The following is a 22,853-nucleotide window of genomic DNA, read 5'->3' on the forward strand; positions in this document are numbered from 1 at the left end:
AAGAGTTAGCATAACACAAAATATCTGAAAAGTGATATTAAATAGAAAACCAAATAGAAACCGCAAATCTAAACACAGATAGCCATGTGAAATTAATATAACTATATTAAAACAGTAAGTTACAGTAGGTTTGACTAAGAAAAAGTTATCAATCTTGTTTTGTTAACAACCAAATCTTTGATACATATCTCAAAATAGGCACAGTTAGGGCTGTAATTAAGCACGTCCAGGAAGAATGTACATCAATATTACTAAAAGATGGCGGAAATCATTGAAGATTATAACCATGACTTCATTTTGAATGGAGGGATTTGAACATTTTTTTGTTTTTTACCAAAACATACTTTTGATTGTGCAGGATTGACACTCTGCATTTAACTTTTACGGAATTTTAAAAATGATATACAAAATTTACAATACCTGTTCTGTTGTATTTTGAGACAAGAGTTCGTATAAATCCAAATCTGTCAAAAAATCCGCTGCCATTTTTTCAATCTTCACCCAAACAATAATCCGATATAATTGGTTAATCCTTTATATGAGTTCGATCAGGTATATTTTAATATCTATTTCTTACAAAATGTTTTTCCACGGTAAGTCATACATGTCACTATTTCTTAATATTTAATTCCACATATAACAATAATTTGTTTAATTTCTTAAACTGCAATTCCACATTAAGCAATTTGAACAATTATTTCTCAATATAGAATCCACAATCTAACTCTTCATCAACTGAAATTCCACATTGGGCAATTTGAACATTTTTTTTCTTAATATGTAATTCCACAGGGTGACATATTGGTTAGCCCGTTCTTAATATGTAATTGCACATTGAGAGACAGACTAAGAATGAATAACTTCAACACGCTGTATTATCAACCAAAGCTTGGACGATTTCTACCACAATCTAACAGCCACGCGATTACATTCGAATACTATTTCAAAGCTAAGATAATATTGTATAGAATAATTTAAAACATTTTTTTGTATATTAGAACATCACCCGCACTGAAAATCAATTAAAATAAATGGTAATTTCCATCAAGATAACGCTTAGCTTTCCATATTTTAAAAATAATAGTTTTCCCGATAATTTAAGCCGTAAATATGCTACGTACGTGTATTTCACTCTCTTACGTATATTTCAATAGCATTGTTACAATCAATAGTCCCTATATGTAACCACAGTAATTACGGTACACATATTTAGTATATAATATAATATGGTGTGTATTTATATCACCGATGTATCTCCGATACAAACAAGCCAACACATACTTGCTTTCAACAAACCATTTCTCGCTAATCTGAATGTCTTCTGGTGAGAAAGTCAATGAACTAAGACTACGTTATTGTTTCCCCTGAATTCATAATATCATCTATTAATAGCAATTCTTTCTTTTTCTCCTTCTCTTCTTTTGCATCGCAATTTTTGTGAACTTTTTGTTCTATAATCGAAGAAGGGTGTTTGAATTTACATTTTCTGACAGGTTTTGGTGAATATAGATGGTTTTCAAGCGTAAGGGTTTAGGAAGTACACATACCTGAATAAGGTAAATCACCTACCACAATGATGGTCAGCCCGTTTCAATATATTTATCAGGTGATTGTGACATGTGTCATGGCTGGTATAACAGCATTGTTAAGAAAGTTTTGTTGTCAGTCAACTTTTGACAGCCATGTATGTGGTAGACTCTATATATACATGTAGCATCTATTTTTGAGGGGTATGCATAATTAACTCCCACAGCTTTCCAATTTATAGAAAAATCCTTGGCGTCCCATGTACGGAACTCTGGTGAAACCACTAGAAACGTCAACGGTGATTGATTAATCAATGGCTGACGTCATAGGGCCAAAAGCCGCTGTACGACCCCTGACACGACCTTCGAGTACAACTTGTCAGGTCTTCATGTTGTGTAGGCCATCGAAAGTATAAAAAAAGAAACTAAATATAGATCTGTATTTTAATCAGATTGTTTATGGATAAAAGCGTTTGAATATTAGGCCTAGACTTGATCATCATTATTAAAGTCGGTACGATAAAAAACATAGTCTCGAGTATCCATTTTTGGATTTAATTATCAATGAGCGTTGAGCAGCAGATCGGATTCAAATCCAGTGAAAATCCAACACATAAGATGGCATTGAGAGTTGATTAAGGTCTTTTCGTGTTAATTAATGTCTTAAAATTTAGATAAGATTTCGGACCTAAAGAAAGACCTTCAATAGACAGATTTAGCTCTTGCATAATGTATGTTTAAATGATGAATTAATATGAATAAAAGCATTATTATCTTATATAAAGCTAATTTTATTGCTAATTTAAAAACATTTATATAGTTTTCCATCGCAGTATAATGTAACCTTAGTAGTCTTAGTCTGTAGAGGGTCACGGGACCTTGGTTTTTCGTCCCATCCGAACGACTAGACAGCAGTCCTTGTCAGGCCCTCCGTCCTGCATCACTGACAAGGGGACCTCTGATTGTCCCAATGCTTCACCTCGAAATTGAACAAACTATCGGTTAAAAACTGTAGCCTCTATCGCGTTCACAGGGTCTTCGAAAGGGGGTTTAGCCTCGTAACGTGGGTTCAGGGAACGCTAAATATCTATAGGGTACTTCCGTTCACACCATCGATTCGCACTATAACCTCCATCAAAACTATAGCCTCTACCGCTAGGGAGTAACTCTGGAACATTAAATATCAATAGGATTCGTCCTTTCATGCTAAGGGATGTGGGGTGGGGGCATAACTTTGGAACGAGTGATCACGGAATGCTGATTATCGATATGGTTTGTCCTCCCGTGACCCAAATGCTTCATGCCAAAATTTGAAAACAATATGTTAAAAACTATAGCTTTTACCGCGTTGACGGCATTAATCTTCTAATAGCATGTCAATAGCCTGATTTATATTCAATAATCCGAAAACGAATTAGTACATTAGCTAAATGAACTCAATGATATATTCTGAACATTTTCCTAAATAAAAAAAATGTCAATATAACAATGTACATGGTCTTCCGCTGGCAGCGTTCTAGTAATGGGAAGCGCCCTAGTAATGGGAACCACAATCATAGATTTTAACCATATCCACATAAATAAGCTAATGTTTGTGTATTTGGGTCGGGTTTGTGAAAGCTGACATTGCCTTCAATTTATCAATATCACACAGAAACATTCTTATGATTGATAAATTCGCATTATGTTACTAATTCTATGCATATTTTACGTTTTGGAACTATTTCAAAACTGGGACGCTGCCCTTAATGACACCATTTATTTAAAAATCGTTCTTTCCTTAAATTTTTAGCCAGTTGTATTGGAAATATATTTGGAACCTAGATAATGTAACTTTTTGTTGATAATAAAAATAAATTGGGGTATATGGGACTAAGACTAGTAGTTATTTCCTGAATTCACGATTGACCAATGTTGTCCGTCTATTTATAGAAATTCTTATTTTTTATTACCCCTCTTCATCTCCTTTGCATGTCAATTTTTGTTTAAAATTTCCATTTTCTGCAAGGTTTTGGTGAATATTGATGATCCTGCGGTGGAAGGGTCACGAAATAAACAGACCAGAATTAGCGAAACCAAAATGACGTCACGGCGTATAGATTCCGTTAACCTGGCCTAGAAAAGCATCGAAATGATCATCCTATTTCAATATATTTATCAATATATTATGAGTATTCAGACCATCGCAGGTCAAGAAACTCCGTGAATTTAAGAATTAAAGGGAGATAATTACTAGTCTTAATCAGACCACTAGTAAATTCTACTATAAACGTACTCTTCTATTAATAGTCTGTCTCATTCTCCCTTTTCCCCATTTTTGTGTGACCATTTTTGTTGACGAAGAGTGTTTGAATTGACATTTCTGCCACGATTTGGTAAATATTTATGATTTGGAGGCAGAAGGATAGCAGTCTTTAACAAAGTTAAGAAGATAGTAACGGTGATATATGTGCTGTCAATAGTACCAGTATGATTACTTCCTATTGTCTAACCCAAAATATCCGTGGTCAATTTCATACATGCTTTGTGGCAAGACATTGTAAGGTTTTCCGTCTGTAGTAGAGAGCGTTCAACCCAAAAAGTATTTGGGAAAAATTAAATCAAAGTAAATAAACAATTAATTCCCTTTAATTTACACCCTCTCACAATCATTTATATACAGGGCACAATTCTATGGAATACAATTGCTGTTTATCAGTTGTTATAAGGGTTTTATTTTATAAAGAGAGTACATAGAGCTGATTTTCCAACTCTACTTCCACGAGAGGGATTAAACAAAGAAATGGATGCTTCGAATGGTTTTGATTGGTTGATGAATACTAGGACCTGCTATAGTTTTCGGCGGAGTGGACACAATCGCCGAACTAGGCGGTGGCGATAAATATCACTAAGCGAAATTTGCTGGCGAAGGGTTCGGCTGAATGATTCGCCTAGGCTAAGTGTGTCCTAGGCATTAACCATGCATGGACCTTATAAGGTCGACGAATAAACTAATATTAGGTCCGTTGCTGCGTGGAGTAGGATTTGTAAAGTATGGCACGTTACCATATTTTTTTATTGTTATATTAGCGCTGAATTAATTGAATAACTATATATATGATTATCCGTATCTATTCAGTTACATTGAGGGTGATTAGAAAAATTTAAGAATTGTATAACATTTAAACAGAATTGTGTTTTCCCTATACAAAATGTATAATCAAAGGCGATTGGGCCCTTAGCACGAAAGACAAAATCGAACCAATAGTAAGCGAACGTTATAAATGGGGAACTATAAGTTTTCTTGATTGATAAATTTCGAGCGGTTCGGGGAATTGAATTCCGGGTCGTTCAATCGTTCAATCCAATGAGAAGAACACCAAAGACCCTCTCTTAATTTAATGTTGGGTTGTGTTGAGTTGACGTTACATTAATTAACATTAAAGTAAGAGAGTGGCTTTGGTGGTTTACATCCTGTATAATGACTGGCATAAAGAACAGCGCGATGCGAATTATTAAATATACAGTCACCATACTTTAAGCCTGAAATGTCATGATTTGTGTCAAGTTGAAGTTAGAGGTGGACAAGAATTAAGACATTACAGGACTGAAATCTTTATTCAATAATTTGCTTGTGCGCAGTATTCTTTATAAGTGGAGAGTGGGCGAAGATGTTAGAAATAAACCACGAGGTTAGACAGGAACCGTACTTTTTGTCACGAACAAGCATAAAAGGAAATGAAGCGGAGCGTTCACTTATTATTGTGTGTAAAGGGAGCTAACCCCGTTTTAAATACCAGTCATTATACCGGATTTAGCCCACCAAAGACCCTCTCTAACTTTAAACTAGTCAAGTCTTTAACTCAGTATCATCCAGTCTTCGGCATTGCAAACACGACTTATTGGTCAGTTTAAATCAGTATTGATGTTGTTATCTTACCGTTAATGCTTCGGCTTCTGTTATCCAATATTTACGACACAATGAAAATTTTAAACTTGGCACCCGAATCGCGTACCAGAATGCTTGCGAGCACCATTTGTAATGAGCGAGGCTAAACATATCCCACAATGGAACATTGCTCTCTTTGCCTGTACATGCGCCTGTGGCATTAACTACTCTGAAAATATCCCATTAAACTAACCATACTGTACGTTTATTAAGTTAAATTTGGTAATATTATGGTAACACACGTTATTTGTCGTCAACTTCAATTTAATTTAAAACTATATTAATGTTTAATATTAACATTTATAATAACCCAGTACACATGTGGTTTATCAATAAAACCATATCGATAGAATCATAAACATTCAGATTTAAATAAAGGAACCAAAATCTACTATAACAATTTAATATTTATGACCGATGGATAAGATGTCTCTCGTAAACCCTTAATCGTATCTTTCTGGGTCAATATTTAACCTATTTAGCTCAAGTAAGTGTAAACAGAATGCAAACATGTATTTAAGAGCGTGTCCGTCAGGGGTTTGGGTCAATTGTTTCTGTGAGATGGGTTAGTACCCAGATACATCTCCACAAAATATTAGATTGAATCAGTTGATACCGACCTTGGCAAATGTGAATAATATTTTTTAATGGAAAAATAAGCAAAAAAAACAAAACAAAAAAACCCCCCAAATTCGAACAATAATTGATTTTGAGAAACACAATTTTGGTCATTAGTAAGACCACTCGGGCTCCTCCTACCCACCGAGTTTAAGGTTCTGCTGCTAATGATACCATGGTACTGGCGCGCTACCCAACTCTTTCTGAAAACTGAGAGGCTCGTCCTTGGAAGGGACTGGGACCAAAGTTGATTGTTATCCACAAATAGCAACCTCCCTACACAATAAATAATAAAAATGACAGGAACGGGCATACTAAAAGCAAGAGAAATAATTTAAAAACACCGAAAATTGGGATAAAATGTCCCGTTTATTAATACCCCATTTGAAGTATATGGACATTTTTACAAATTTAATCTATTCCATTTAGTAGTTAGAAAGAATGATTTAGATGGTGATGCATATGTATGGACAACTTTACAAAGTTAATATGTTCCAAGGATGATTAAAATTTTGACTTGAGAGAGAGAAATGAGGTTTAAAGTTCACTCCACACAAACTAGGTCATTTTGGGACTAACATGGTATATAATTTTATGTCAATAATTCATTTGCGCGTAATGAGAAAATCTACTGAACTGCGATGGCTCGTGTCACGTCGCCTATGGTGTTTCTGAGGGATGTACATGTTTGCTCTTGTAACAGGTTTTAAGGGCGGGGATCGGTTTTGTAGATGAGCTAGTGACATTAAACGGTAGTCACACGATCAGCAACATAATATGTTAATCAACATATCTTAAATGCAAAATTTCAACAACAATGCGTTAGCTTTAAAACATGTTCATTGATATTTAATAATGGGTAAATATGTCTTATCAATGCAAACATCAAAATGGGCCATTTTCGGGTTCACACCATATCCTAAATGTTTTCATCACAAAATTCATTTTCATAAACATTATGGATGGTACCACACGTTTACACTGTCCATCATCAGGTGTACCACCACACCTTAACACTGTTCATTATCGAGTGTACCACTACACCATTAAACTGTCCATTATCGGGTGTACCACTACATCTTTACACTGTCCATTTTCGGGTGTACTACTACATCTTTACACTGTCCATTTTCGGGTGTACCTCAACATCTTTACAATGCGCATTTTCATTGTCCATTATCGAGTGTACCTCCACTTTAGACTATAAACACTGTCCTTTATCGGGTGTACCACAATTTTAAACCATAAACACTGTCCATTGTCGGGTGTGTAATGATTTTAAACTATAAACACTCTTGGGGGGTTGGATGGCCGAATGATTAGTTTATCCTAAGGTCTGTTATTGAATCAACTGGCGTGGTTTTGATTCCCGGGTTATATGTGACAAGGAGTAGAGTCGCCTGTCCAACCTCGGGGATTTTCTTCAGGTTCTCCCGTTTCTTTAGACTGCTAAGCGCAAGCGAATCATGTAAATAAAATTGAACCATATGTTAGTCCCGAAATGACCTAGTTTGTGTCGAGTGGACGTTAAACTCTATTTTTTTCTCTATAAACACTCTTCATTGTCGGTGGGGAGGGGGGGGGGGGGCAACGTTGGCGTGGTGACCGCAATTTTGATTGAGAAACAAGATCCTATGAGGGCAAAAGAAACCCGCAATATTTATATCGTTATATAATCGCGAAGGCGGATGTGTATTTTTCTCAAAAAAATGTCGCTGTGTGGAACGTATCTGAGTCACGGTATGTGTTTGACGAGTGTTTGGTCATAATTTTATTCCATTTACGAGGGGATGGGTCACCAAAACTGAACAGAGCACAACAACGCTAAACCCGTAGTTATTATTGGTTGTTATATTCTCGTAACTGGACTAAACATCTAATAAAAATCTGTCATCAACAATCTCTATTATCTGTTTTTTGACGGATGAAGTTTCCTACAATCACTAATCCCACAAAAGCCGCAATCTCGTATACAACTGTGACAAGCATCAACGTCATCAGAGATCCTGGTCCTTCAGAATCAAATAATTTCCCGCCAATAAACGGTATCAAGATTTCCCCGATACCGGATGCAACAAGACACGTTGAGATGACACTTCCGGTTACCGGCATGAACTGGTCACTCCACGCTAGCACCGTGGGAAGATATGTCGCCGCGAAAACTCCAAGAATAGAAGTACCAATCCATAGAACGTCTTCACGCTTTTCGCCAACAACAACCAAAACAATAACAGATATCAACAGCCCAGCAAAGTTCATCAAAAGAAGAGCAAAGAGATTCAAATATCTAGACAGAACTAAGTTAGCAACACGTCCTAACAAAAACGAACCCCAAAATAATGACGTCATAGTCGCCATTTTGGATTTATTCAATTGAAGTTTGCCCTCCACTCCAAAAGGTGACAATAAATCCCCGTATGCCAAACATAGTCCAAATATCGGAATGTGAAAAAGGAATAGAAGGGACAGATACAGAACTGATCCCTTATGAAATGTTCCAAATGATACACGATTAAATTCTTCATATGGAATTACGCCTTTCCGTCTCTCAAAGTAGTAATAGTAGGCAAACGCAATTGCAGGAGGGACGGATAGTATCCCGATTATAATGTATGCTCCTTGTACTTGAGTTTCACCGTAGGTATAGCAAGACGGTTCGCCAGTTAATGTGTAATTGGTACATATCACAGTACCGTACGGAGAACTAACGTAATGTCCTCGTTGCAACGTATATATAGGGTGATCCACGGTGGCTTGACTGTAACTAACCGAGTGTTTACCTGCTAAAAATGGTTCAGCTATAAAGGGCGCTAAGAATGACGCGATACCACCACCCAGTGCCACGAACTGGAATGATACACCTTTACTGTCTTTCCATAATGAATTACACACAGTCATGATGGCTGAAATAAAAGAACATATACGAAAATTAAACTTAACACAGATCATGCTAAAATGACTAACGATATATTGGTTAAAATGTCCGACGATTTCAATACATACAACTGTGTCTATAGTCCTCGCCAACGTTACACTCTCCTTGCTTCTTGCCAGATATTACAGTTGTGTTTATCCATACCATTTGTCATAGAGCCGGGGAGAGCTTTCTTTTTGTGACCCAAACTAGCATGTAAACATTATAGCTGTACCTTTTCATCTTTATCCCAAATGATGAAAAACCAAGATCCCGTGTACACGTTGGCGTGCACGTAAAAGAAGCCCAAGTAGTTGGAATGGGATATATGAGTATTCCGTAGTGCCGTTGTCCGAGCAAAATTTTCCTAATAGCACACTGTATATCGTATGCCTGTCTTGATTCGCAAACAAGTCAGGACAGAACAAAGGGAATTAAGCCCCATTTTATTTCATTTCACTTATTATCAATTGAACCCCATTCCCGAAAACAAATAATAATCTCATTAAGGAAACATATACCAACCAAAGTGGTAATTAGCTCCTTTAAATTACTTACCGTAATCTGCGATTCCTTTGGTACAACCTTGTAGAAAGAACAAAATCATGAGATACACATAACTGGAGCTCAATGTTAATACAATGTTTACAACACTTCCAAGTCCTATCGACACGGCTAGGACAACTCGCAAGCTGCAGTATCGCTCAGCCACAAAACACAGTAAAATTCCCATTATGAATCCAGCACCAGCAACAAAAAAGATGTATGTAATGAGATTCATCTCCACTTGAACTAAAATCTGTAGATCTATTAATGTAGGTCCAAGGATGCCATTATTAAAGCCCTATAAAGAGACAAACAAATAGTTCAACAATCTACCCAACATGGTCTTTAAATATTATTCTATTAAAATTATTACACTAATAAAGGATCAATATGTCCCCAGTCCTGCAACAGGCGCCTTTTCCACTCATAAATTGAAGAGACTGTTCCAGTCAGATTCGAATTCTGGGACTGCGGCTTCAGAGCCACGCATTATATTTACAGGTAATTATTTCATAATGCAAAATTTTATCTTTTTTTGATAGAGTGGCGTCCTCATCTGCTTGTGTGGCTTACAGTCGCATCCTGATCCTGTTGAAACACATAGAGTCTCGCATTGAGGTCACCCCAGACTTTATATTTAAAAAAAGATCAGTGGCAGACACATTTCCGGAATTTGTCAACATCCACATTAACGATAATGTAAAATAATATAGGTATAATACTTTTTGAGTTATTCCACTTTAAATAGTGTACTCGTTTCTTCTATGCCACCCGATATATGTTTAATATTAACCGTCGTTAGTCTAGATTTGTATAATCATCATAATTTGTAATCATATGGATAAACCAGTTATAAAATGTATAATACACCACTTTCATTACATATAGCTTGTGTAGCCAAATGTAGCGATGGTTTTCGCTTAGCTTTACATCAACTTACGTGCCATAACGTGTACCTTGAAGGTTTGGGGTTTAACTTCCCGTCTAATCAAATTGTCTATATTGTTATACGGGGCTGTGTATTGTGATGAGTTCTGGGAAAACGATGGCGAGGCTGATTTTGATTTAAAAGCTATAATCATTTGATATAGAGAGATATCTTCATGGTATGATACGGGCTCATTAACAGTTGTTGCACCCTGCAACTCGGACAAGGGGGAAACCCTGGGATCAAACTCAGGACCCCCACCCCCGAGTCTGAAAACCAGCGCCCCACTAGTTGAGCAACATTTACTCACATAAGATTATAAAATACGAAATACAGATCTTTATCATATCTTGGTATTTTGCTTAAAATATCCAGCAGTAGACCAATCTGTACATGCTCGGTAGTAAAATGGTAAATGAAAAGGCCAAGATGTTAGAGATAACAATATTATATGTTTTAGTTTTCCTAATGAAAGCCAGACGTTAAACATACCCTGAAGATCGGGTGTTAATGGTCAGGCGTATATATTTCTTGATATTCATAAATATGTGCTTAAAATATGGAAAATCTTTACCCACGCCCTTCCTCTTTTGATCGCCTATAAACAAATGTGTAATACTTACTATAAGAAAGAAGCCATAGAAGAGCCAAACAGTTTGTATAATCCTGAATCGAAATGATTCCGGTTCATTCTCCATGATGCTGGTAAGGGATGATGCTATTCCGGAATAAACTGATGCTAACCCTACTCAATGCTTACAGCAGTTTTAGACTTACACCTGCCAATATTGTCCTTGCTGTTGTTATGCGCGATGATGGATACAAGCTACAAAGAAAATAAGAGCCTTGTAAAGTTATACATCTTGTCAACCGTATTTTAATTCAACTCGAACCATAATAATAATTGTAAAAATGAAATTAAATAGCTTTAACCTCCTACTTACGCCATTCAGTGTGCTATGAGTTAAATTTTCCCAAATAGTGGCGCTGCGACCTATTCTTATTTTGAATGCCGACTGCAACGGGTTCTTTTACTCGCACGCACAACTGACAAGGGAAATCGGGCCGGAAAATCCCCAAGGACATTCCTGGCCAACACCGGGAGCGGATCCTAGAACCCAAGCTAGCGAGTCAGCGAGTTCCTTATAATTTTAGAACACGAAAAGTAAGTTAAAAGTTATACCATATTCTTAAATATTTCTGATCTTAAACTATGTCATTCTGAGACTAACCTATAATTCCTGAACATAAGCACATGTCTAACATCTAAATCCTAAATCGTTAAGTAAGTTACCACTTCATTAAATATATCTGATATCAAATTATATCATTTTGAGACTAACCTGAACATAAACACGTGTTTAACATCTAAATCCCCAATAATAGATAATATTACCGAAACCAATCTGTCAAGACGACGTGTGGTTTTTCCTGTGTTGCTGCTAGGTCGTTCCTAACCATTGATAAGATCAACTAAATGTTAGTGATATATTTGATGCGTGCTGTCACCGGGAAACTCCTATTTTATTGATTTTGTACCGCCAACGAGGTGCTATAACTATTAATAATACACCATTGTTTAATATTTAATTTATTCCTTTTGTTATTTATCCCTCAACCAATTATGGATTTACATCTAAATTATACATTACAACCTCACGGCATTATATTTAATCGGATTGTTTACTTATCTAATCGTAATATTTGGATATGCTTCAGATACCAATTCACATGTAAATCTTCATTCCAGCCATGCAGCAAAATACCACTACGGCTAGATTGTAATAAAGTAAGGTCTGTATTTTTTTCACCTTGAAAATCTTTAGTGTCATCTACTGATATTTTCTACCTTTGCCCGTTTCCTTATCGATTAAAATATGTATATTTGGATCATTGTTTGCGTGGAGAATGATTGGGATTTCTAGTTTATCCCACCTGCTCTACTTTTCTGTCCATTTCTATGAAATAAAGGCCAGATTGAAGCTGTTTATGTGAACTTATTTGAAGAACATATTTTTTTGGTAAATTTTTATTGATTTCCAAGAAAACACATTATACCACATTTTGAAGTGAAAACATGAAAAAGTTCAAAAATATATTTTTTTTCACACATTTACAATGCTATAACAATAAGAAATTCTTTAATACCACTCAAAAAAGAAGTCTTTTTATATAAAGAACTATCTGTGCATACTAACTTACGATGTCAAGCATAGTTACCACAAGATAGTCACAATACATAGTTCATAGTTAGCACAAGATGGAGTAGGGTAATGTGGGGTAAAGCGCCCACCTTAAGAGAAACTCTGGGCCCAATTCATATTTCTCAACCTTCAGAAACCACTTCAGGATTATATCAAACTACTGATGATATTGTGTTGTTTAACTTATTTTTATCAGGTTATGTCTATAATAAGTAAACTTGTGAGTAAAATACCAAAAACCAAAAATGGGGCGGAATACCCCACAAATTGGGCGGAATACCCCACACGTGGGGCGGAATACCGGACATGTGGGGCTAAATGGGTAACATCGTATATAAAGTACCACGTTGGGTTAAGGGCCTACCATGAAAATCTCGGATATGATTGGCAGTAGAGAGTCATGTGTTATCACACAGTAGGGTTTTAATGACGGCGCGTGTCCTCCAAAATATTGAAGTTGTAGACAAAAATGTATGTATTCTGTGTGACTTTCAAATTTTGGGGTCACTTTTTCTTAAATTGTAGATGGGAGTCATCGAGTGTAGCTGGGTAGCTATGAAAGCTATAGAAATCAAATTTATATCGATAATAACACCAGTATTTAATATCGGCCATTTTAAAACTTGTGCGACTGGTGGAAGTGGGAGAAATAGCCCACTACTGCTCGCGGCATATCGCCTATACCTGGGCAACATAACCACACCTGGGCTTATTTCCCCAAAATGATGCAAACAATTTTCATACGCCCATATTGATATGTGGTCGTATACTGCCGTCGTCCCCATCCGTCCGTCCGTCGGCCCGTCCGTACGTCGGTCCGGCGTCCAAAATCGCTTGTGGAAAATTGCTTGTTGAGGCTTTAGGGGCTAACGTTAATATCGGATTGACTTTAAATTTATACACTGTGTTTAAGGTCATGAGACGAAGAACCCTATTGATTTTCAACAATTTCCGATAATTACTGCCAGAGTGAAGGCCCTTGATCACTTTGAAAATTCTTGTGGAGCGCTCAAGAGACTAAAACGATAATAATTGTTACCTTTATAATAGAAACATTTTAAGACATGTTATTGCCGTAAACATATTAAAATATCGCAAACTGGGCACGCAGAAAAGGGTATTTAAACCAGCTTTGGTGGCAAAATGTTCTTTATTTCACAGAATCAAGGGATAAATAAACTACCATACTGTAAAATTTCATAAGCCTCCTATGTTGCATTGTATTCACGACGCCTATTTCACACAAAATCGTACTATATATCCAAGTGGACCTTCCATATAAACATCTATCTGCATAATAAGTTTATGAAAATACGCATTTAAACAACATTTAAATATTATCTACCACCTGTAGCACTTTCCACTCGAACTACAAATAAATTGTTTATTGGAATTTTCGATTAAACGGAAACGTTCTTGTTGCTGTAAAATATTCGATCAAAATACCAAGTGTTAATTTAAGGCTTACCATGTGATACAAAAATTTGCAACACGTTTGTTGTCATTTAATGCAGAAAGATATGTCGTTAAAACGACATATCTTTCTGCATTAAATGACAACAAATTGTTTATTGGAAACATATCCTTTTTTCTATTTTGTACCTGTAAAATAATATACGATTTATCATTTTATATAGCGTATTTCTACTAGTTAATGTTCGGTTTTGATGAATTGCTAAGGTTGCCACAAGTTAAATATGTGCAGAAGTTAGAAACACCAAGATGTACTCTATAAAGCACAATTTACAGTCAGTTTTTCAAAAGAAATATTGCGACTGTTCGGAGAGAACCCCACCGGACCCCTGCCGTTACGAAGCAAGGATCACTCCGCCCCTGGCGTATCATTAGGTGCATTTCTGATTATTTTTTGTCTAGTGTCCATTGCTGATGAAAAACAGTATTGTTGTGGCAATCACAAGAACTTGTGAAATGAATAACAGTCAATCTTATCGGAAATTAATTTTTGAACCCCATTTTGAAGTCAGTAACTCTGAAAAGTTTATTTTTGAAGGAATATCCAAAAGAATAAAAATCAATTCTTTAAATGACATCTAGAAGCAAGGTTAACTATTCATAACAAAACACATAATAGAGAAGTAGTTATATCCATATATAGCCTACCTTGTGTTGTGTTTTGTTAAGAAGAACAAAAATCACCATATTGGATTCTATTTTCATTGTCGTTTTAAATTTACCCCATCTTGGCTAATCATAATTAGTTTTTTTTTGATAGAAATGGAACTCTGCAACCTAAAATCCCTTAGCCTATAGGCTATAAGACATATTACAAGTCATATCTAACGGAAGTAAACAAAAATATGATTATTACTTAAAATTCTGACGTTTGGGATTTCATTATGGTGGCCATTTTGCATTTCTGCCATCATCGATTCTTGAATTTTATTTTTGAGATCAGAATTGAACACAGCGACACCGGAAACCATATAAATGACATGCAAAGGAAATAATGATGATTAGGCCCAACTTAAAATCCGCCATTTTGGCTGCCATCTTTAAACTCAGAGACATCGAAAACCTTATAGCTAAAAGTCACCTTACGAAATAGCTGGCATTTTTAGGGCTTTTTTTTAGTCCAATTCGTTATTTCAGCACATTTCGTCTCTATCACCATGTGTTTGAAGAATTTAAAAAAAAGAGCTATTCTCCCACCACTAAAACACACTGATAACGAAATAACGCTCTCCGAAACTTGTTGAAGACCGGCACATTGAATTGGGTATGAGTTTTCGTGAAAAATTAATAAAAGTTTCATAATAAATATATTTTTCACTTTAGTTCGCATAGACAGCTTCATTCAGATCTTTATTTCATAGAAATTGACAGAAAACTATAGCAGGTAGGATAAAATTGAAATAACGTCGGCGGTCATCTTTGATGACGTCATAGGAAATAACCTACCACGTGGTGAGTGTCCACCCAAGTCCAAAATACTTACTAAGCCACCTACTAAACATTTCTTCAAAAAAATTCTCCCTACTCAAACTTTCTACAGAATCATAGTCAGATCCAGGACTAGTACGGCGAAAGGCGACTTACATCAGTAGATGACGCTAGAGGAATTTTAATTGAGATGAAAAAAAACAAACCTTTCTTTCTTTATTATCATCTTGCCTGAGTAATCTTTTGCTGCACATTAAACGCAACAATTAGGTTGCAACAATGTGGAGGCAGGCTGCAAAACCAATGATCGAACAAGATGACCCTGCGATACAAGGCTGGAATGAAGATTTCCAATGTGAATTGGTATCTGAAGCATTGCCAAGGATATATGCGAGCTGTTGATTAGCCATCAAGAAGTTATCTATCCCGCTCATATTATGAAGTTTGATTTTGAATCTTCTGATGAAGACTAAGAATAAGCTAATATCTAAACATGTCTCTGATTTACTGTGGGGGTTTTTATGGACAGTTTCAGATCTCTCGCAAAGTACCATTATAATTTAATATTTGGAATGACGAAATTGGTACTGAACGAAAAGCAATCTGATTAAAATACAGATGTATATTTCGTTTCGTTTTTCTTATACTTTCGATGGCCTACACCACATAAAGATCTGACCAGTTGTACTGGGAGGTCGCGTCAGGGGTCATATGAGCGGCTTTTGACCTATGACGTCAGATATTGATTAATCAATCAGCGTTGACGTTTCTAGGGGTTTACCCACAGTTTACCCACAGATCAAGCCAAGAACTCGCCGTAACAGACCGTTTCATTGGCTAATACCTCACATCAACTAGACCGCCTGTTATATAAAAACTCTTCCAGATCCTAGTGTTATGAAGACAAGTAAAACGAAATTTTGAACTATAGAAAACGGAACGATATAGCATTTGTGTTTTAATCAGATTGAACAAAAAAGCTAACAAGAAAACACCTTTCAGGTCAATTTTTCGGAATCTACGCAAAAATCTGGTCTAGAAAATCTTCAGCCACCGGACTATATGTATACTCTAAACAAACCAGTGTTTGTATTTTGTATTTATTTAACAATACATGTATTTCAAATGAATTGCATTTATTTCTTTGTAAGCGTACTAATGTATCTTTATATTATTTTGAATATCTAAATTAAATAGATTTATTTTCTTCTTGATATTACCACTGCCTCTGGCAACTACTCATTAACGTAATGCAGACAAGAATACTTGCATCGATAGCGCGATGACATAGCACGAAACAGGAGGAGAGGGGGGGGGGGATATCCTCATATTATGCTAGAATAAAAGTTGAATATAGAATTTGAGACCATATCGGTCAATTCTGACTGAAATAGTGGCATTTAATGTTAACATTGATTTGTATTGACTATACCTTGCTAGCTTTATGGATGTTGGACAATTATAATAGTTCTTCTATCTTTTTTTATCTTTTCTTTTGAATATTTGAATGTGCCTTGCTCGCTGAGTTATAGTACTCCTAGTTGCTGATATTGAACACAGAATCAACCAGGGGTTTGGATGGCCGAATGGTTAGCACGTGCGTGCTGTTTCATAAGGTCTGTCATTGAGTCAACTGGCGGGGTTTCGATTCGCCCGGGGTACTTGACAAGGAGTGGGTTGCCTGTCCAACCTCCGGGTCCTCCTGTTTCCTCCCACTGCTAAAGACCCCTACGTGCAAGAGAATTATTTAAATAAAATTGAACCATGTGTTAGTTCCAAAATGACCATAGAATCAACAACCAAGTAAAATGGGTGTAATCACACAAAGGGTCACAGGTGCTATAGTTATGGTTAAAATTTACATAATACAGTATTTGTATTGACAAGAGTCAATAATCCAAAATGAACTGGTATACATAAACAGGTAGGGAGGATACAGTGGCAGTTAGGATCCTCTACTCGAGTAACAAATCTACTCCACAACCAATGGTTTGGATTCGTGTCGTATTTATGATAATTACGAATTTCTCACCGGAAACCAGCTCTAATACTTGCAGGTCATACAGCATTCAAACCCCCGTTACATGTCGTGCAGCACTCTAAGTCCCCGTTACATGCCATGTAGCACTCTAACGCCGTTACAAGACATACAACATTCTAACCTCGTTACGTGTCATACATCATTCTAACACCCTTACAAGTCGTACAACATTCTAACACCGTACATGCCATACAGCATTCTAACCTCGTTGCGTGTCATACAGCATTCTAACACCGTACATGCCATACATCATTCTAACCTCGTTACAATTACATGTCATACAGCATTCAACACCGTACATGCCATGCAGCATTCTAACCTCGTTGCGTGTCATACAACATTCTAACACCGTTATAAGTCATTCTCTTAAGAATGTCGACGTATGTGCTTCCCTTAGATAGGAAATCGTCACTCCGCTTTTGAAGAAAGCTACCCTGGATACTTAAAAAATACAGACTGGTGTCAAATTTATCTTACATTTAAAAAATGATCGGGAAAGATGTGGTTAGTCGCTTCTAGGAACATCTATTCGAGAATAACCCAACTGAACAGAATCTTCCCTCCTTCGTGTGTAGTATGAATGTTTATAAATCAGTTCAACTAATGGTTTTGAATCCCGCCCTGTTCACAACATACATTTCTACAATGGAGGATATCTATGCGGACGACACGAAACTTTATTTAGAACTTGACCTCTCTCCAAAAACCAACACCACGGACACAGAAAACTGCATCGAGAAAGTAAGTACTGTGGATGCACTGTGGAGAGCATACCCATTGTTAACAAGAAAAACATTGATCTAAATCCTGCAACTATTAGGGAGAGAGAGTGCGTGTGTGTTTATTGAGAGAGAGAAATTAATGAGGTTCAACGCCCACTCGACACAAACTAGGTCATTTCTAGACGAACACATGGTTTATTTTTATTTCAATACATCGCTTGCGCGTAGGGGTCATTAGCAGTGGCAGGAAACCGGAGGAACTGGAGAAAACCCACGTGGTTGGACAGGCGACCCTAGTCCTTGTCACGTACAACCGGGGAATCGAAACCACGCCAGTTCTCTCAATGACAGACCTTATGATACAGCGCGCACGAGCTAACCATTCGGCCATCCATCCCCCTTGAAACCATTAGAAATACAAATATTCTGCCAACAGATTTTGTTAGAAAACAACTAAATTATTGATTACTGCTTTTGTTATGTTAACTCTTGATTGTAACGCATACTGTATTCTTTACCAAAATACCTACTTGACCAACAGCTGCTATAATTATATCCAGGATTAAACCACCTGAACATATTGCACCCATTTTAAAAGATCTGCTTCGGCGACTAATTAATCACGCAATAAATTTTATGAGCAATACCATATTACTTATGTACTTAGATCTGTGTATAGTAGGAACCCTGCGACTCACCATTTATATAGAATAATGTATTTTATCATTTAAGATATAAATGTACTTAATATATGCTTGTAGAAATCTGACGTAAATAAAGTGTAGTAAAAAAAAAAAAAAAAAAAAAAAAAAAATACCATATTACTTCCTTAACTGATATTCCAGATAGAACTTTACGTCCATCCAATAGTAATCAGTAGTTGGATTGTAGTAGCTAACCTTGTAGAAAGATCGCGTGTCCATGCTGCTCTAAATGAGTGGAATAAATTATACCAATAATTTTCCAGAAGAGCTCAAATATGTCAATTTTTAAGAAACGTCTAAAAAGGAATATTTTAGAATTAATTATCAAAATTTCTTACGTTTTTGTTGATTCTGATAACAATGATTGCTTGTTGTTGTCCACCTGTACTTTGGTCCAATAAAGAATAATAATTGTGTATATCAAGAAATCAAAGAACAGATATACAAGTCGCAAAATAATAAAAGTTGAAATAGTCTTCCACACAGATCGAATATAAAGCAATAACTGAAGGCAGTGGATTACAATAAGTAAAAATATAATTAAACAAAAATGTTTCAACGCCTATATGTACGGTGCCTCATAAGTAACACGGTTATTATAATGTATAAATCAAAATTAATCTGCATGTTTAAGGGTGTGGTAATTATAATTTATATCGAGGTACTACTTTCATAGAACAAACCCCCATAAGAACCTAATCTTTCCAATTTGATTAAAATCAGATGTTCATTCCGTTTTGTTTTATATTTTATAATGTACTATATTAATATCTGACATATTTTGATTTTTACTAATCAAATCAGCTGTATTGATATACAGGGCTGTATGTTGTAGTGAATTATGGGAATGATTCTGGCTGTTGTGGTGAATTATGAGAATTATTCTGCGTGTTTATGTAGTATGGAATACAATTGTCTGTAGTATGGAATACAAAGCGTTACTCTGCCTGACAAACATTGTGGTGCCATTAATGTGTAGTTTGCTGATTTGCGAGGTAGGTAATGTAAACAGAAGATACGTACAATAATCCAGAATCGATAAAACAAAGGAATTAACCAGCATCATCTTTGCAATGTCTTTATCAATAAATGGGCGCAGTTTTCCGAAAAGTACACAGGTGGATTTTTTTTTTACTAATTGGGTTAATTTAATTGAAAGGTATTGGAAAACTTTCGGGGATGGTGTCCAACCTTAATGAAATAGATTTCCAAATAGATTAAAACTATAAAAAATATATTTTCTGTTAAGAAATCTCTTAAAACCGAACATTTAAAATATACGTACAATAATCCAGAATCGATAAAACAAAGGAATTAACCAGCATCATCTTTGCAATGTCTTTATCAATAAATGGGCGCAGTTTTCCGAAAAGTACACAGGTGGATTTTTTTTTTACTAATTGGGTTAATTTAATTGAAAGGTATTGGAAAACTTTCGGGGATGGTGTCCAACCTTAATGAAATAGATTTCCAAATAGATTAAAACTATAAAAAATATATTTTCTGTTAAGAAATCTCTTAAAACCGAACATTTAAAATATATTTACTTTTAATTTTTGATAGTAACTATTACTGTGTGTTACTTTGTCTATTGTGTAAGTGCATACCTTTTTTGTGCATTCCTTAAAGGTTTAATTTATGTAGAGCTTGTGTTATTTCATCTTTTATAGATTTTATGCAGAGAGTGCACCCGAGCATATAATTATATTATAATTATATTGCTAAAGGACCATATATCATTTTAGAATAGTTTTAAAACTCATTTAATATTCACAGATGTTTAGTGATTTTACATGATTTATATTACTAATATTTATATTCTATGATAATGACTCGTGTTATATTGCAAATTTGTGTAAAATAAGGAAAACAAATGGTACGTCGTTTCAACCCGTCGACGGATGTTGGGTTCTATAGGTACATATAGAAAAACAATCATAAGTATTTTTTTTAAAAATGGCGCTGTCATCTATGAGCTACCGTACACATACTATTACAAAAAAATAAACCAAGGAACATGCATGTATGTTAAACACGTTCTATGAAGAGAGCAGGACGACGACAAGATGACACATTCTTAATACCGGAAAGATTGAGGACGCACGTGATCCATAATAAATAGATTGTGGGTGAAGATAAAGGAAATAACTAACAGTACAATGGCCACATTTGGTTACTAATTAATTAAAGAGCGTACGAACATGAACGTAAGCTTTAGTTAAAGTATACACATTTTATAGTGCAATAGGAAGAAATGTCGTCAATTTCTGCGAGAAATATTCATCCGTCTTCCCTCTTTAGTGCAACAGATAACTGCATAACATCATTATCAAAATTGACAGAAATAGTTCTTGAGGACTACTCTTTTCAAAAAGCCCATTAGCCTTTCTAAAATCCAAAATGGCGACTATTTTCAAGATGGCCACACTTTCCGCCAACCAATCTGTGTAATAAAATCACACCAAATTGTAATTTTTGATAGATTTTAGAATCAAACATAACCACCTTAAATCCGATTTTAGATCTTTTGAATCACCTTAAAGACATTGTGTACGTTATTTAAATCTTACAGGTAAAATAATATGAGTGCAAAATGTTAGATGAGCTATCATGCATTTTGGTGTTTTGGGGGTCCGGAACTACTAGTAGGAGTAGTAATTTGTTATCAAACATTAACCACATATAGTTGGATTTATTAGTTATATAAAGTATTACATGTATTCATTAATTATATAAAGTGTTACATGTATTTATTAGCTATAAAAAGTATTACATGTATTCCTTAGTTATATAAATTATTACAAGTATTCATTAGTTATATTTAAAATTGGGGTCACGGTGGCTAAGTGGGTAAGACGCTGGCTCGCTAGCTTGGAGGTCGGGTGATCCATCCCTTCATTGACCGAGAAAGTTCATCCAGATTTTCCGGCATGGTTCCCCTTGTTAGTGATGCAGGACGGAGGACCTGACAAGGGCAGCTGTCTAGTCGTTCGGATGGGACGAAAAGCCAATATTCCGTTTACACATTGGTGTGCACGTAAAAGATCCCTTGACAGTTGGAATTCGATATAAGAGTAGGCCATAGTGCCGCTGTCCGGGCAAAATTTCCCTCATAGCACACTGTATGGCGTATGCCCGTCTTGATTAGCCCAGTTCGGAGCAGAACAGTAGGACGTTAAACTTCATTTCATTTCATTTCTATATTTAAAATATTGCATGTAATTATTAGATATATCAGGTATTACATGTATTCATTAGTTATATAAAATATAGCATGTATTCATTAGTCACATAAAGTATTACATGTATTCAGTATTATATAAAGTATTACATGTATTCATTAGTCATATAAAGTATAAAATTTATTCGTGTATTCAGTATTATATAAAGTATTACATTTAATCATTAGTCACATAAAGTATTACATGTATTCATTTACAACATAGTATTGCATGTATTCAGCAATTATTAGAGTATTACATGTGTTTAGTAATTATATAAAATGTTCTGAAAATTTAGTCAAGCTATCCTTCGTAAAAGAAACAACAATAGTTTTAATATAATTATTTATAATATTTTGTAAATAATCAGATGACAGGAAACAAATCGATTGTCGTTTATTTCATTTTGTGTAATATATGTGATATTAACTGAAAATAAAGAGTATATTGATTATTTAGACTTTCGAAAGTTTATGTGAACGTTTTTATTTATCTTTTATTTTAATACAATCCATTTTATGATCTATTTACCTAGTGGATCTAGGGCACCAAGTAATTATAACATTTCAAGTTTTAATGACCATTTTCTCAATGAATTAG

The 22,853-nt window shown here is 35.4% G+C and overlaps 2 protein-coding genes across 2 annotated transcripts in view; both read right to left on the minus strand.

Moving 5' to 3' along the window:
* LOC126813741 (thyrotropin-releasing hormone receptor) overlaps positions 1–968 on the minus strand; it is a 116,218-nt gene extending 115,250 nt beyond the window's left edge. Inside the window, exon 1 of the mRNA XM_050539174.2 lies at positions 421–968. Coding sequence (XP_050395131.1) covers positions 421–486 — 66 coding nt within the window. The 5' untranslated portion in view covers positions 487–968. The remainder of the gene's footprint in view (positions 1–420) is intronic.
* Positions 969–6,417: 5,449 nt separating this feature from the next.
* Positions 6,418–19,519, minus strand: LOC126813709 (sodium-dependent glucose transporter 1). Its single transcript, XM_050539172.2, has 4 exons — positions 19,371–19,519; positions 11,084–11,286; positions 9,545–9,830; positions 6,418–8,975 (listed from the first exon to the last, which is right to left on the minus strand). The coding sequence occupies exons 2-4, from the start codon at positions 11,156–11,158 to the stop codon at positions 7,966–7,968; spliced, it is 1,371 nt and encodes a 456-aa protein (XP_050395129.1). The 5' UTR covers positions 11,159–11,286; positions 19,371–19,519; the 3' UTR covers positions 6,418–7,965.
* Between the last annotated feature and the right edge of the window lie 3,334 nt (positions 19,520–22,853).

The sequence above is a fragment of the Patella vulgata genome, chromosome 1 (assembly GCF_932274485.2).
Source record: "Patella vulgata chromosome 1, xgPatVulg1.2, whole genome shotgun sequence".
Lineage (NCBI taxonomy): Eukaryota > Metazoa > Mollusca > Gastropoda > Patellidae > Patella > Patella vulgata.